This window comes from Euprymna scolopes, chromosome 9, assembly GCF_053919585.1.
Source record: "Euprymna scolopes isolate OS-2025 chromosome 9, ASM5391958v1, whole genome shotgun sequence".
NCBI lineage: Eukaryota > Metazoa > Mollusca > Cephalopoda > Sepiida > Sepiolidae > Euprymna > Euprymna scolopes.
In genome coordinates this window covers 135,581,086-135,598,576 of record NC_136490.1, presented here as the reverse complement: position 1 = coordinate 135,598,576, position 17,491 = coordinate 135,581,086, and the positions used below count along the sequence as shown (strand labels likewise).

At 35.4% G+C, this 17,491-nt stretch overlaps 1 protein-coding gene across 2 annotated transcripts in view; it reads right to left on the bottom strand.

Annotated features, from left to right (window-relative positions):
* Positions 1 to 222: 222 nt before the first annotated feature.
* LOC145284852 (uncharacterized) overlaps positions 223 to 17,491 on the bottom strand; it is a 281,510-nt gene continuing 264,241 nt past the window's right edge. For both annotated transcript variants that reach the window (XM_080133846.1, XM_080133847.1), the window contains exons 4-6: positions 10,386 to 10,676; positions 6,594 to 6,788; positions 223 to 3,545 (exon numbers count right to left, since the gene is read on the bottom strand). In XM_080133846.1, the coding sequence (XP_079989972.1) occupies positions 460 to 3,545; positions 6,594 to 6,788; positions 10,386 to 10,676 (3,572 nt within the window). In that variant the 3' untranslated portion in view covers positions 223 to 459. The remainder of the gene's footprint in view (positions 3,546 to 6,593; positions 6,789 to 10,385; positions 10,677 to 17,491) is intronic.

Genomic DNA, 17,491 nt, shown 5'->3' with positions numbered 1-17,491 from the left:
CGCCCGCCAGACGGACTGACAGAACGTATTTCGTTTATTTATTTATTTTTTTTAAGTAGTAAGAGTTATTTTTTGTAGTCATCTGTATTCTTTTATAGAATATATATTTTTAAAACAAAATTTTGTTTTTATTTTTCAAATGTTTTGGGTTTTTTTTTTGCAAAAAACAAAAAATCTGAAAAAAAAAATTAAATTAAAAAATAAAATAAAATTAAAAAGAAATAAAACAATATTAACAGCTTTTATTATTTTTTTTATATATTTCTTGTTTCCCATGGGAATGCACCAAGAACGTGTACAACTCTCTCTTTGTTTTCTTTTTTCGATTAAAAAAAATGAATTGTTTCTTTTGTTTTTAAAAAGAAGTTTGTTTTTTTTTCAAAAAGAAAAAAGTTAAAAAAAAAGAAGTCTATATCTTCTTAAGTTGCCGATATTTGTTTTTATAAACCAATAAAAATCTCAGGCCGTGACCGAGGGTTTATTTTCCGGCAATCTAGCACTGCAATAGTGCTTTTTGTGGGCTAAAAATGTGGCCAGATACGTAAAGCTAATATCACATTGCTGGCAGTACTTGGACAATTGGGGTTCGGCCATATTGTTCGAAGAATCAGTTTTCTCCCCTTGCAAATACTGAGAATTATATACATAGAGGGGGGTTGTGTTGGAGGAAGAGGCTGTGGCGGAAGTCGTAGTCGCGAAAGTAGTTGACGCAGCAGTCTTAGAAGATGAAGACGGGGAGGTAGGACAAGGTGAGTGAGAAGAAGGAACTGGAAGAGTAGAAGGAGGAGGAGGAGAGAGGGAGTGACTAGGGATTTCCATTTTGGAATGTGAAAGAACTTTTGCCCCCTCCTGGAGGGATGGCTGTGGGATCATAGTCTCTTTCCTTTCACAAGGGGTTGCTTGGTCTATTTCTTTTTTAATGTTAATTTCGATCGGGGTGGCTAGTGGAGGACTATTGACTGCGGCGGTCCCGTTTTCAGCCTTATCATAACCTCTATCTATGGGTTCTGGTTTTATATGAATCGTGGACCCTAAAGAGGTAGCAGTCTTTTCTAATTCCGTTGGGATTGTGCTTGAAATGCTGGCCGAGGTCGTGGCGTGTTTGGGGCTTTCTGTCTCCTGGAAACGATGGAGACGTTTCGGGGAAAAGTTAGCATTGTTAATCTTCGGATCGGCATCGGCTTCCTGTTTGAAATGCATAGCCGTTGCCGGTGGAGGAGTTGTGGCCCTTGAGGGAGAGCCCGCAGAGGTCAGCTTGGTGCTTTTAATTGAACTCGAATCTATTTTCTCAGTAATATACTTGAGAGATGCTTTGCTGTCCATACTGTCATTGTAAAGATATACGGAAGTAGACGACCCGCAAGTTGCTGCCGAGGTCGGAAGTGCTGAAGAAGCGCTAAGTTCTACTCTGCTGGTCGCGGCAAAATCATTTGTTGGCCGCATATCTGGTTGGTGGTCATCCATGTGTTTACCATTAACGATGGACTTTGACCGGGCGATATTATGCGATGCCATCGGCGTCGTCTGGTGTATGGTACTGTGTATTTGAAATGCGTTCAGATCCGTAAAGGTTTCACCACAAATTTTACAAGCATGCAGTAACTCGTGATTGGGGATGTCCATCCGCTCATATGATTTCCGAGATCTCCGTCTCTTGTAGGGTTCGTTTTTTAATCGGATTAGTTCGGCTTCCACGTCCATACTGCCGTACGCCTCTGAGGTTCCGTTCTTGTAGGAAACGGGCAGCACGGGTGGCTCTTCCACTTCAAGAACGTGCTTCTCGCTAAACTCCTGCCCACTATCAGTGTGGGTCTTCCCGTGCATGCGCATACCCCTCACCGTATTACCACGATAGCCACACAGCAGGCATTTGTACCCTCGGGACGTGGCGTGAGCTTTCATGTGTTCGCTTAGTTTATTCTGTGTTGGGGCCACGTAATCACAGTGAGGACATCGCACCATCGGGTTTTGCATGTTGGCCGGGCAGTAATGGTGCCTGTACAATCTGGACGATGTATAAGACGTGCAGCAGTGCGTGCACGTATAGAAACTCTCCTCCAGCGAGTTGTCGTCGGCCTCGCTACAGCTTCCTTCCGAAACACTGTCGTTTTTGCAGAGAATCAACGATTGTTCGCTGTTCTTGCCGTGGGGACAATAATAATCCTTGTGGGCCTTCAGGGTCGACGCAGAACTAAATTTGATCTTACACGGGACGCAGAAGTAACTGACATTCGTCTTGCCCTTTTCAACAGCTTCACTGGGTAGAGTGGCTATCTTTGGGGCACTGTTGATGACCTCAAGTTTTTCCTCGTTACCCACAGAAGACGACAACGGCCGACTGGTGAGCTCCGGTGACGGTCTTCGAATTGCGGAAGTCGTAGCTGCGGCTGCAACCACAGCGGCAGCTACTGACGAGGCAGCATCTGCTTCCCGTGGAGACAATTTTGGAGAGATTTGAGGTGAGGTTTTCACTGCTCGTCGGCTGGCGCAGTAGTGTTGTTTGTGTGCTACAAAATTCTCATGCTTGTAAAAAACAATGTTACATTCAAGGCATTTGCTGACGTTGGTCGATACAGGTGCCTGTCCTGTTGGCGATGTAATGATCTGTTTTGGTTGGTGGGGATACTGGTTAAAGAGTTGGTTAAGAACCGACGTTTCCACTGGAGGCCAGGGGTTACCCGGTGCACTTGCTGCGGTCGAAGTAGCGGTCGGAGGAGGAACTGACGACGAAGATGAGTTCCCTGACGTTGATTTCCGTCCGGTCACATCAACCGGTTCCTCTTTCACATGGTTTCTCGTCTCGGACGTTTCAGAAGTAACTGGAGAAACTCGAGCAGCAACATTTTTCTCATCTCCTTTTCCGTCCTCCTTTTTCGTGCTTAGGTCTAACGGTTGATCCTTGCTCGAACTGGACACAGGAATGGCAGCCTGGTGTGCCTGGACTGGTTGGGTGAGATTAGGAGAAGTGACCACCGGTTGGACGATTACCGTGGGTACTGTGAAAGCAAGGCTGGGCATACCATTTGGTGTGAGGATCGGAGCGGCCATGATGACGGCCGTCTGGGTGGACAGCACAGACGAATTGGCAGTGACATGGAAAGGGATGCTAGTGATATGATGTGTGACGGGAGCAAGAGAGGTCACTGGACTTTGAGCCTCATCTGATTTGCTGAGAGCGCCGGGAGACCCTTCACCGGGCACTTCCTTATTACGTCTGGCACAGTAAAACTTTTTGTGTCCCTTGTACGTATTGAAAGAGCTGAATTGAATGTTACATTCCTTGCAGAAGGTTTCTGACTTGAGGACAGACTTTGGCGGCGTTTCTTGTGACTCTTTTGATGGTCTGTTATGGATCCGACGATGTCGGTTGAGTCCCGAGAGTTTTTCCGCAGAATACGAGCAGCACGGGCACTGGTAAAGCTCACCCGTTTTGATTGCCTTGGGAAGAGGTGACCCAGATTCTGTACACGTGTCGGACTCATCGGCCTCGGATACAGGCTGTTCTGATTCCAGTCGAATCTTCTTTGAGGTTTCATCATCCGAACCTTAAAAGAAAAAAGTAATAATAATAATAATAATAATAATAATAATAATAATAATAATAATAATAATAATAATAATTAATGATGCCTTCAATGATAATAATAATAATAATAATAATAATAATAATAATAATATAATAAGTATGATAATAACAGGAATAATGTTAATAATGATAATAAACGGTAAAAATAAGAATATTATAATAATTATTTATATATTTAATAATAATATAATAAGGTTTATAATAATAATAATAATAATAATAATAATAATAATAGTAATAATAGTATCATAATAATTATGAATTCATTTAATAATGATATAATAATAGCAATAATAATAATAATAATAATAATAATAATAATAATATCATTATTATTATAATAATTATTAATATCTTTAATAACGCCGAGCATGCGAGTCCCCCCTCTATGAGGGAATGATTAAAGGGCAATTTTATGTATATAATGCTCCCTAGTGTTGCAACGAGAGTTATCACAGAAAATCCGTTCTGGCAAAAATTTACTTTCGCCATGACTGTGCAAAATTTCCAAAATTTCTAAGGCGTGGTTATTGAGAAAAGTGCAAACGGACGGAAGATTTGGAGACAGTTTTACCCCTATAATTCCCCCTACGGAAAGGCAACCAGATTTATCTTGGAAAATCCGTTTTGACAAAAATTACTTTCACCATGACTTATGTTTGTGCAAAATTAAAAAATATGCAAAATGTGGTTATTGAGAAACAAACAGACGAACGGACGGATGGGAGTGAATTATTAGGTTCAATCCCATATTATAATAATAATAATAATAATAATAATAATAATAATAATAATAATAATAATAATAATAATAATAATAATAATAAATGCCAAGCCAGATACAAGTTTATTAATGCAGCCGAAAGAATGAACCACCTAATATATATGGACGACCTGGAACTTTTCGCAAGAAATAAAAAAGAAGTAAAGAGTACAATAACCCAACCATAATCTTCAGTCATGATATTCAAATGGTATTCGACATGGAAAAGTGCGCACTACTATTTATAAGAAGGCGGAAACTTTAGGCAACGGAAGATATGCAACTACCCGTCAATCAGAGATGAGGACACTAGGCGAACAAGGCATCTACAAATATTTGGTAGTTTTGGAAGCAGACACCATCAAATCGTAGAAATGAAAGAGAAAATTGTAAAAAAAATACTTAAGAAAAATAAGAAAACTCTTAGAAACTAAACTATATCGTAGGAACCTAATAAAAGGTACAAAAACATGGGTAGTATCACTAGTAAGATACACTGGACCGTTCATAAGCTGGACAAAAACGAACTGAAGTATCTCAACCAGGAAACTTATTAACATGCACGATGCACTACACCGAGAAGGATGATGCTGATCAACTCTATGTGAAAAGGAAAGAAGGAGGAAGAGGAGTTCTTTGCATAGAATACTTTGTAAATGACGCACACATGCACACAAAGAACTAGAAAAATACATAAAGCTGAACACAAAAAGGTTAATCGCTGAAGCACAATCAAGTTTGGAAGGTCGTACACTGGGAACTCTGCAAACAACTGCATCTTGAACATCCAGACAAATGGTAAAAGCAGAAACTGGCAGCAGTACTTGAAAACGGAAACCAAAAAAAATAACTATGAGACATGGAGGAGGTGCAAACAGATAAATCCATCCGAGCAAGAAAACCGGATGTCATAATAGTTAACAAGAAGGAAAAGTCCTGCCGGATCGTATATTTCGTAGTTCCAGTAGACCACAGATTGAATATCAAAGCGAGAAGCAAATATGCAGAACCGGCCAGAGAGCTGAAAGGCACACGGAAGATGAAGAAAGTCAAGATAACAGCAATAATAGTAAGAGCATTAGGGACAAACCTGAAAAACTTTGAAAAATAATGGGAGAGATTGGAATCAGGAAGATGGCTGAGAAGATACAATGAATAATAATAATGAAAACGGCTGAAATATTAATGAAAATCCTTGAATGTAGAAACCAATAAACATGAACTACAAACACTAATCGAACATATCGAATCTGCAAACAAAACATAAAGTAACACCACATGGAATCAAGAACGTTGAAACCGTATTCTTCTAAGTTATCTACCCCCCCCCCCAAAAAAAAATAATAGTACCGGCATTAACTGCTACCACAACAAATAGTCGAGAACGTTCAAGGAGGATGGAAATACTGAGGCAAGAAAGCCTAACTATACTTTCACTGAATAAGTGCGAGGAGGACAGGGACATAGAGAGGCTTATTGCCACGCAAATTCCAGTGAGGGCCAATGGTCGTTGCAAGCGAAAACTCAATGGTAAACGGCTATTGCGATAACATAAATTCATTTGCAAAGTTATTGAAAAAAATGCAGAATACTGGAAATCCAGGGAGACGTGTTTTCACCTATATTCCAGGGAACGATACAGGCTGTTGACAGAAAAAAATCTTTTATTATGACCTGCGTGAAAACTCCTAGTGAGTACAATAACAATATAGATAATAAAAAATAAATAAGAATAAAGAATATTATGATTTTAAGTAATAACTTTTACTACAACGACTACGAGAACTAATGGGGGCCAAGGAGGAGGGGAAGACCGAGGAGAAAAACCACTAGTCAGATCTCCACTAAAGATGTGAAAAGTGGACTGGAAAGATGTGCAAAGGGGCTTATTGTCACTCTAATTCCAGTGAAGACCAATGGTCCCCGACAACGATAAATCAATGGTAAGCGGCTGTTGCGATAACACAAATTATTTTGCAAAGGTTATCCAAAGCGGTGGAGAGTACTGGAAGTCTGGGGAGACTTGTTCTCACTAAGACTCCACGAAACACCACAAGTTGTTCTCAAATAGCAATCTTGTGTGAATACTCCTAGTGAGTAAATAACAAAAGCTAAATTAACTGCATTAAAGCTAAAATAGATAAAACTCAGGAAAACAACAGATTTAGACTATGTGGACAAAGAGACGAAAGGATACACTAAGAAAGAGCACATCTTATCGTTTGAAACGGGACGAGAACTTACCTGTACTCGAGTTGCGTTCCCTCTTTTTAGTGTTGATTGCAGGTGTGTTGTTATTGCTTGCCGTTTCGTTTGGACTCAGTATGGCGGAAGAACTTGAAGGGGGCGGCTTCTTCGAACAATAATAGAGTAGATGGCCCTCTAAGGTACTTGGCTTGCTAAAACGCACACCACAGTACGGGCACTGATATATAAGGGCTGAAAAACATACACAAAACAATTGGTTAGCATATTGGCAAATTAACTCTTTCGACAAATGGGGGATGCGGACAACATTTAAGCATATCTATTTTAACAAACTCACGTTGTCACTTTCCGTGTGTTTCTCGCCTCTACAAAACTTATATATATATATATATATATATATATATATATATATATATATATATATATATATATATACTACCAGGGTGACTCGACGTTACCCGGGATTAAATGATGATCAACGAATGTTTCACACTCCATATTTTTATTGTTATCAAAATCGATGAAATCATTATTCAATCAAATCGATTGATTGCCTGCTCTACTTCACATGTCTCTCACAGTAACTAAGTTTACAATATATTGTAGTCTACATTGCACTGTAGAGAACCTACAGCAGATTTTATAAAATTATTTTTATGTATAATAGCTTGAATTAAAGTTTAAAACGCAAAAGTCAAGTATCATGCTTCAGTTGAGCCCTAAACAGAAACATTCATTTTGAACGCACCCTTGTCATATCAAAGAACCTACTGTTGATTTTATATGTTGGTCCTTTCGGCTTGTGTGATAATAAAACTTCTCAAAAGAGCTTGTGATATTAGGCTGTGTAAGGTGTTTCTTTTGGTAAAAATCGCCTGTTTTTCTTTCATCGGATTATTTCAACTATCGATTCTTATCGAAAACATTTCGACACAAAACCTATCCAAGAACTCTGCCAGGCACATAAAATACCTTCGTTCGAAATTTCATAAAAATCGACCCACCCGTTTTTGAGTCCATAGGGAACCAACTCACAGACATGCACAGACAAAGTTATTTTATATAATAGTAAAGTAGATAGATAGATAGATAGATAGATAGATAGAATAGATATTATTTTACTTTTCAATAAATTGAATATTTATTGAAATAAAGAAAGCAATAACATGAAACAACATGAAATTTAAAAGAAATATATTTAAAAATAATTAAATCCATCAGAATACATTTCCATTTCTTTTAAAATAAGTAAGTCATTTTAATATTTTGTTACTAGTTGAACGACAAAAGAGAAGAGCTAATTGTGACTGTCGTAATTCGGTTCTGTTTCAATTTTGAATATATATATATATATATATATATATATATATATATATATATATATATATATATATATATATATATATATAAAATGCCAATACGAAAAATATATGAATGTTTATATCTTTTCGGTATTTATTTCTTATGTGTTAATGTGTAGAAATACAAAAAGACTTTTGAAAAAAACGAAAATGTTTCTTTCAAAAGCACATAATTTCGACCGATCCTGTGCAAGAACAAACAAACGATGTGGAATCTTCTATGGACTATTTTTCTTCTTGCAACATTATATCGTCATGCATTAAAAAAAAATTCTAATGTTTCTGAAGAGTATATGTACTGAAAAAAAAAAGCGGTATTGAGGCAATAATCACTGTTTGTTTCTGCATAACGAAACGGATTTGTAAAAAATGTACCAAAATTTTAACATACTGGAGTAGCTGTTTTGCGTGAAAAATAAATATAGGGATTTTTGAATGGAACTATACTGTTGTTTTTGTTAGCGATACTTTCTTGAATGAATTCAAGTATTTATACAAAAGTGCATTTTTACCTAAATGCTTGTTGGGAATAATTTTCCCATTGACCAATCTGGCACCCCCTTTTTAATGGGGAGCGGCATATATATTATTTTTAAAATATAATTATCCACTGACACGTGTTTCGTCGTCCACGACTCATCAGAGTGGCTGAATCTAGCGACTGAATGGCTCTAAGATTATATATATATATATATATATATATATATATATATATATATATATATATATATATATAACACACATATATATATAGATAGATAGATATATAGATATAGAGAGATGTGTTTATATATGTTTATAATATGCGCATAAAAACAACAAAATACATAGAATAACTTTTACTTCGCCCTTTCTCTCTCTCTCTCTCTCGCTGTATATATATATATATATATATATATATATATATATATATATATATATATATATATATGTATATATATGCATTTAGAGAGAGAGAGAGTGAGAGAGAGAGTTTCACTATAACTCAGCTCTTTAGTATGGCAAGACAAGCAAGTGGCTAAAACTAGGATCGAAACTCGACCGTCTAAATGACTGTGAATATTCCTAACTTTAAAGCTAGTATACGAAATTTCAATGTAGATATTGTTGATTCTCTGAGAGTTTCATTTGTTTGCATAAAAAGTAATGCATTTTAAGCTGGTGGCAGTTTGTGATTTCAATTACAAGAAAACGAAACTTAAGAAGAGGACATGTTATAATCACATACGCACACGCACACAAAATAGATTGGGAGCTAGCGACATATAGATTGGGAGCTAGAGATAGATAGATAGATAGATAGATAGATAGAGAGAGAGAGAGAGAGAGAGAGAGAGAGAGAGAGAGAGAGAGAGAAGGGGGATATGTTTGTGAATATATTTACGAATATATATATATATATATATATATATATATATATATATATATAGGTAGCTTATCTCAATTTGACATTGCCGATTTCAGCCGAAGCATGTGAAATCAATCGAGTATTAACTCTCCTCAGCACCAATTAACACCTCTATTAACTTGCCTCGTTAACATATTTGGTATTTCTTATCTGATTTCAGTCTGGGTTCGGAATGAATTTCATGCGGATGGGTTTGGGTGGTGCTGGTCATTGAATTCAAATGACAAATATCAACAACCTTTTATAAGCTTGAAAATATCAGGGGAAGTTTTGACATAAATAAATTTCAATATCTTTTATGAATTATATTGGTCAAATGGACGCACATATCAACTAGCATATATATATATATATATATATATATATATATATATATATATATATATATATATATATATATAATTCCAGATTAATATTTTCCAAAGATAAAATAATCAATGAATTTTAACGCGATAAATACAAGAGTGCTCAATACCGAAGTAGAACAAGACATATTTTATTTGTTTTGCTTAATTTTTTTTATTAATGTGTCGCTACACATTCATAAGCATGTTTCGGTTAGCCAGTTAGTAGTAGCTAGAGACCTCTTCAGGCCCATATTGCTTGTTTCGTATAGGTTACGGACTAAGCTTTGTATAAGCAATATCGCCGGAAGAGGTCTTTAGTTACTAGTAATTGGCTGACCGAGACATGCTTATGAATGTGTAGCGACATATTATTCCTTATGTAAAAGAAATAATATATGGATATATATATATATATATATATGCACATATATATATGCACATAATATATATATATATATATATATATGCACACACATATATATGAGAGGCAGAGAAAGACATATGTATGTATATACATATACACATATGTACGCATATAATTATACATATATATATATATATATATATATCGAGAGAGAGAGAGAGAGAGAGAGAGAAAAGAGAAAGAGAGAGAGTAAAATAAATGCACAGAGGAGGAAAACGTAAAATCAGCAAAAAACAAAACAAAAACAAAACAAAACAAAAACAAAAAGAGATGAATACTGATTCTCACCTGAGAAGACAGGTATCTCTGTGTTGGCACCAGGTAGGTTAATGGCATGTTTCGAAGTTTCTGTCTCTTCTCTTTTGACCGTCGCTGACGCCGCCGGCACCGCCACCCCTGTAGCAACAGCATTCGATGTGTGCATACCAGCAGCACCAGTTCCGACCGCCGGGCTTCTGTCTTTTTCGTTGCTACTGGTCCCCTTCGGCGATTGACTCTGATTCGATAGGAATGTGAACGAGGCAGCCAAAGCGGATTCGGGTGTCAAGTCCACAGTTAATCGGCACCAAATGCGACCAGCTGACAAAAAAAAAAAAGAAAAGAAAAAAAAGTGTACAATTAGTTGACTAAAAATCAATAACGCTTTTGTTATATATTTTATGTGATGTTTCAGTATTGCATTACTATTGTAGTCCCCTTTAATAGGGGTGTGGAATTTGTTGGCGTGTTCATAGGGTCGTCTAAATATTTCTATCGACAAATCCCATTATTTTCAACGTATCAATTAAGTAACCCTAATTATTTTGGAATTTATAAAACACTCATTGATTGGTCAATAATGATTTTAGTTACTTTTCCATTTAACGATCATTAGGACCGAGAAGAAGGTAAACTACCGTCCTACAGGTCACGTGGGCCAGCCTATATAACCTAAAAGTCCCCGCCTCTTTTGTAATTTTCAATACTATACTCTATGTCAGTTAATGGCTAAATGCGTTTACGACAAAAGCTCCTGATAACTGTCACAAAACTTTCCATCCATAACTTAAAAGCGAACAACTACATGAGACTCAAGCTGTAACCTAACAACTGCATGAGTTTCTAGCCAACAACTACTCGAGGCCCTAATCCAATAACTCCATCAGGTCCCAGGTGTAACCCAACAACTGCATGAAGCCCTAACCCTAATCCAACTGCATAAAGCCCTAATTATAACCCAACAACACCATGAGGCCCTAACCAAATGACCACACCAGGCTCTAATCCTTACCCAACAACTGCATCAAGCCCTAACCCTAACCCAATAACTATACGAGGTCCTAACCCTAACTCAAAACCTGCATCAGGCCCTAACCCCAAAACAGCATCAGGCCCTAACCCTAACCCAACAACTGCATCAGACCCTAACCCTAACCCAACAACTGCATCAGACCCTAACTCTAATCCAAAACTGCATCAGACCCTAACCCTAACCCAACAACTGCATCAGACCCTAACTCTAACCCAATAGCTGTACAGACCCTAACTCTAACCCTAACCCAGCAACTGCATCAGACCCTAACTCTAACCCAACAGCTGCATCAAAACCTAACCCTAACCCAACAACTGCATCAGACCCTAATTCTAACCCAACAACTTCATCAGACCCTAACCCTATGGAGTTAAACCTAAGGACACCAGCTTATTTTAATAATTGTAATCCTTTATTCCTTTTATTATTTTTGTACACTTTTCTTTATGTACTTATAATATGATACCCCAATTCCGATGTCTATCTAGAATTGTATGTTATTAATTGAACACAAGTTGCTATTTTTATTAATAATTAAGGGTAAGGGATTTGTGGCTTCATACATTGCAGTTTTTGTGCGCAGATCATTAGAGAAAACAAAGATATTCATTAGATCAATCAGGCACCGTCAAAAGGCATGAAACCACTTTCCCTCGATAATACCTGCCACAATGTGTCATTACATAAAGGGTAGTTATTTATTTTCGTGTACGTGTGTCCACCCAAAAGTTTTTCATCATTTCCTTGGACTGAACACGAAGCGATTAATTTTTTGTAAGATTGTCTTTTTTGCGGTGTGTGTGTGTGTGTGTGTGTGTGTGTGTGTGTGTGTGTGTAAAAAGAAACAAAATTACTCAGGGAGCTCAATATTTACAGCTATTTTTTTCCATCAACCTTTGGACTGAAATGATACGTGATAAATGAGTAATAGAAAGAGTAGGAGATAAGGATGGGAAGTTGATAATCAAAAGAGAAGGGGGTGATAGGGAGAGAGGGAAGGGGATAAAAAGGAGGGAACGGTGATAGTGAGGGGGCAGGGGGACGATGATAGAGAGAAGAAGAGAGGAAGGTGATAATGAGAGGCGGAGTGGCTGGTGATATATATATATATATATATATATATATATATATATATATATATATATATATAAATATATATATATATAAAACTAGCTGACCGAAAATGCTCATGACTGTGTAGCAACACATTACTGCTTATGTAAAAACAAAAAATAGTATATATATATATATATATATATATATATATATAATGAGAGAGAGAGAGAGAGAGAGAGAGAGAGAGAGAGAGGGGGGGGGAGAGAAGTGTTTTACATTAAATTGCTGCACGCACTTTTTAAAACTTTTATTTTATTGACCACTTTGTAATATAAAGAAAATTCATCATTATGCCTGTGTGGGGCTAAAAGTCAGAAGCCACCGAAGATACAACCAAGATATTGGTAGAAACTTTCCGCACACACAGAGACAAGACAAGATCATACATATATATATATATATATATATATATATATATATATATATATATATATATATATATATATATATATGTACTATTTTTATCGTAAATACTACGCAATTATACAGAATATAGGAAATATTCATAAACAACCAATCATAAAAAATGAATAATTGATTCATAAAAGTTCGTTTTTCAAAGAATATGCAAATTTGTAAATCTTTATTTAGTAGCTCGCATGTCTATGACTGAGTATATTAAGAAGTTCATTTTAATGATTTTAAATAAAAAAAATGTAGGCGTTTAATATCAATGTAAATGCGACGGAAAACTCTCTCTCTCTCTTTCTCTCTCTCTCTCTCTCTCACACACACACACACACACACACACACACATTTCAATGAAAAACCAAAACACTGAATAAAATAATGCTAAAAATACACATTGTTGATGACCATCCCCTTATATATATATATATATATATATATATATATATATATATATATATATATATATATATATATATATATATATATATATATAATGATAAGGTCACTCTCTGACTGACGTAAATGAACATTTAAAATTAAAATGAAAAAATAATTATATATATTAGTGTTTGTACGATTAATCGGAATCAGAATCGGGATTCGGAAAAATCTTAACTTTTAGGGTATCGGATTCGGTATCGGAATCGGAAAAATTGGTAACTACGTTCCGATTCCAATAAACGATTCTTTTAATTGTTCTTTTTTAATTTAATTCTGTTAAAAGAAAAATCTTCAACTGCTGACAGTAATGATAAAATAATACATATTTGTTGATTTTTTAACTGATATTAAAACTAAAATCTATAGATCATCGCTTACAAGTTTTTTCTTTACGCCTAAGAAAATATCTGCACATTTAACATGTGTTTTTAATATAATTATGAAAAAAATAATACTTCCTAGTAAAATAATTAGAGTTTATACAGAATCGGAATCAGGGATTTAGTAAGGAATCGGTAATTGTATCGGAATCGGGGAAAATATTGGAATCATCCCACCACTATATATATATGTATATATATATATATAGTAATTTATAAAATATATATGGCTATTAAGCTACACTGAATATTCCGCGTTTCATCCACTCTAGGACTCCTCAGGCTTATGCGCATAAGCCTGAGGAGTCCTAGAGTGGATGAAACGCGGAATATTCAGTGTAGCTTAATCGCCATATATATTTTACAACTTACTATATATATATATATATATATATAAAATCGAGACTTAATGAAGGCCGTGATATGTGTCCAGCTAGAGAGAAATGGGCTGGGCGGTGGAGAACAAGTAGGTGTGGGAGAGAAGAATAGAAAGACGGGTAGAGAGAGGCAGAGAGATATAAGTTTTAGTAGAAATAGGTTACTTTTGCCCCGGGTAAAGCTGGGTAGGTATTCTAGTATATAATATAAAGGAAGAAAAATAAATGCTCGATCTATAGTATTATCATAGTTGGTTATTGTATAACGTTTGTACTTTTACTTGATTGCGTTTGACAGTTGCCGCTTTTCTTCAGCACTGAGATAGCTAATCTTGAAGACTGTTCGCAACATATGGAACATTAAAAACTCAGTGGGATACGACCGGAAATGACACTTTATCACTCTAGCCAATCAAATCAACTTCCCATCTTTCCAGCCAATCAGATTAACAGAAATGATAAGTTCATCCACCTGTTTAACTATCAGCCATCTTTTATTTTTTTTTTCCAGCCAATTACGTTATTTAGGTTTATCTGTTGGGGTCTGCCTTTAGAGACAAGACGCTACACCAGGGGCTTAAACAAAATCTGTATCCAAATAAGTATTAATAAAATATTTTGTTAATAAAAAAAAAGCCAAAGGTACTTTTTTTTGTCTTTTAAGAAGTTCTTCCACTAAGTAGCGCTCACCAGAGGAGTATCGTTAAAACTTAAGTTCAATTAAACTCAAACATTAACGACTCAAAACATTAAACATTTACTAGGGGATCTGTGGAAATTCTACAGTGGACTCTTTTATATGTAATATATTGATGTTGGTATTCTGTGGATGTTTGGCGTAAATAAGTGCTCTGATATTGTTGTAGTTCTTTTGTTAAAACATAGAAGTATATATCTAAGCAAGAAGGGACGCCCGACGTAGCCCGGTCGAAAAATACGCTTACATATGAGATTTTAATTTATGCCGATTTCATATATATAATATTATATAGTCAATTTTCTATTGATTCTTATATATTACTAGCGGGGGGGGGTACCCGGCGTTGTCCGGGTGTTTAGAGGTGTATGTGCTCGGGCGGGGTGTTAATCAAAACATAAGAATAAGCGAAGTAAATATTTTAAAACTTAAAAAAATCGAAAAAAAAAACCACATATACAAAAAAAAAAAAAAAAAAAAAACTAACGGAAGGCAAACGAACGATGTTAAAAAATCGGGAAAACAAAAAAGAAAACGCGAAAAAGAAAACAAAAAAAACGAAGTTAAAACTTTTTTAAAAAATTTGAAAACTAAAAACCAAAAAAAAAAAAAAAAAAAAAAAACACGTGAAAAATAGCTTAAATAACCCCGGGGGGTACCCGGCGTTGCCCGGGTGTTTCAAGGTGTGTGTGGTCGGGCGGGGGTGGTTGGGTGTTAACAAAAACATAAGATTAAGCGAAGTAAAAAAAGCAACAAAAAAAAGAAAACGCGAAACAGAAAAACGAACGTTAAAAAAATCTGAAAAATATATCCCCCCCCCAAAAAAAACACGAGAAAAATGGCTTAAATAACCCTGCTTCAATATTAACATTTAAAAAATAGAAAAAAAAGAAGACATCTCATACCACGATTCGAACCCAAAACCTTTATATAATGAAGCCGCGCTCTAAGCAACTGAGCTAAGACGACTTCAACGAAATTGTGTCGCTTTTTCAAATATTTAAAGTAAATCAGGTTCCGACGTCGTATGACGCATGCGTAGAAGCGAACTCGTCATGAGAGAACGGTTTTTGCTGACCCCCCCCCCATCCTGTAGAACACTACTGATTTCAGGGTGAAGGAATTAACGTTTTTTGCCAATTTTTCTATATTTGTCGGGCGAAGGTTGGAAGTTTAAAATGATACCGATCTGGCGAAAATCCGTGACCCGTGTGGAAAGTTTTTGCGAGACATACAAACACACATACATACATACAAACACACATACATACATGCAAACACACATTTTCGCTTATATATATATATATATATATATATATATATATATAGATAAAGTTTTTATTTCTAAAATAAAATAAAAAATATTGGATTGGGTGCATCAATTTGAATCAAAACCGAAACCAAAATTTATGAAAAAAACAAAACAAAACAGACAGACAGACAGACAGACACACACACACACACACACACACACACACACACACACACACACACACACACACACACATATATATATATATATATATATATATATATATATATATATATAATGAAGCCATAATACTGTCTCTAAAAAAATTGCAGCTTTAGTAGGCTAATGAATGTCGGTCGGTGCTGACTATGGAACTGACTTAACCGAAAATAAGTTCTGACGAATGCAAGTTGTCTATTAATTAGCAGAATTTCTCCTGTTTTATTAATTAGTCCAGATGAGAATTGTCCTCCGATCGCATACTTGTGCCATTAAAAACGGACAAAATTTGAATTATTTCTTTCATAAGTATGCCTTTGACTAAATCCGAATTATCCTGCTAGTATATAAAACATAACACGTTGATGACATAAACAATAAACTCACTTATTTCCAATTTAAAAACTCACAAAAATTTATTAATGTCTAAAAAAAGTAAGATTTCAAAGACTTTAAAAGACAGTACATTTATTTATGATGATAAGAATTATGACTTAGAATATGAATAATTATATTCTAACCTAAAATAGTCAAAGTCTGAAAAAAAAAAAAACGAATTATCTCCCTTGGATTAAAAAATGTCAGAAAACAGAAAAAAAACGAGTACAAAGAGAGAGAGAGAGAGAGAGAGAGAGAGAGAGAGAGAGAGAGAGAGAGAGAGAGAGAGAGAGAGAGAGCAATAGATTGATTCGTGAGACAAGAACCAATCATATCGCATTTGCGCAATTCATATTTGGTGAGATTACAAGATTAAAACAATGTACCAAATTTATGAATAATAAAAAAATGAATGAACACAGACAAGTTATCCTGCAAGTGATTATGCAATAATAATGTCCTCTAAACGCATACAATATAATGTAACACACACACACACACACACACACACACACACACACACACACACATATATATATATATATATATATATATATATATATATATATATATATATATATATATATATATATGTATATATATATATATATAGTCCGTGACTGAATGATGATCAACACATGCATGTTCCACCCTCCAATACATTTATTGGTATTGAAATCGGTGAAATCGCCCATTTTTTTTTAATCAAATCGATAAAATTATCTATTCTAGTTAGTGACCGCCTTCCACCGCAGTGTACTAGGAGAAAGCTTCATAGTGACTTAGTCCACAATACACTGTAGTCTACATTGCACTGTAGAGAACCTACAGT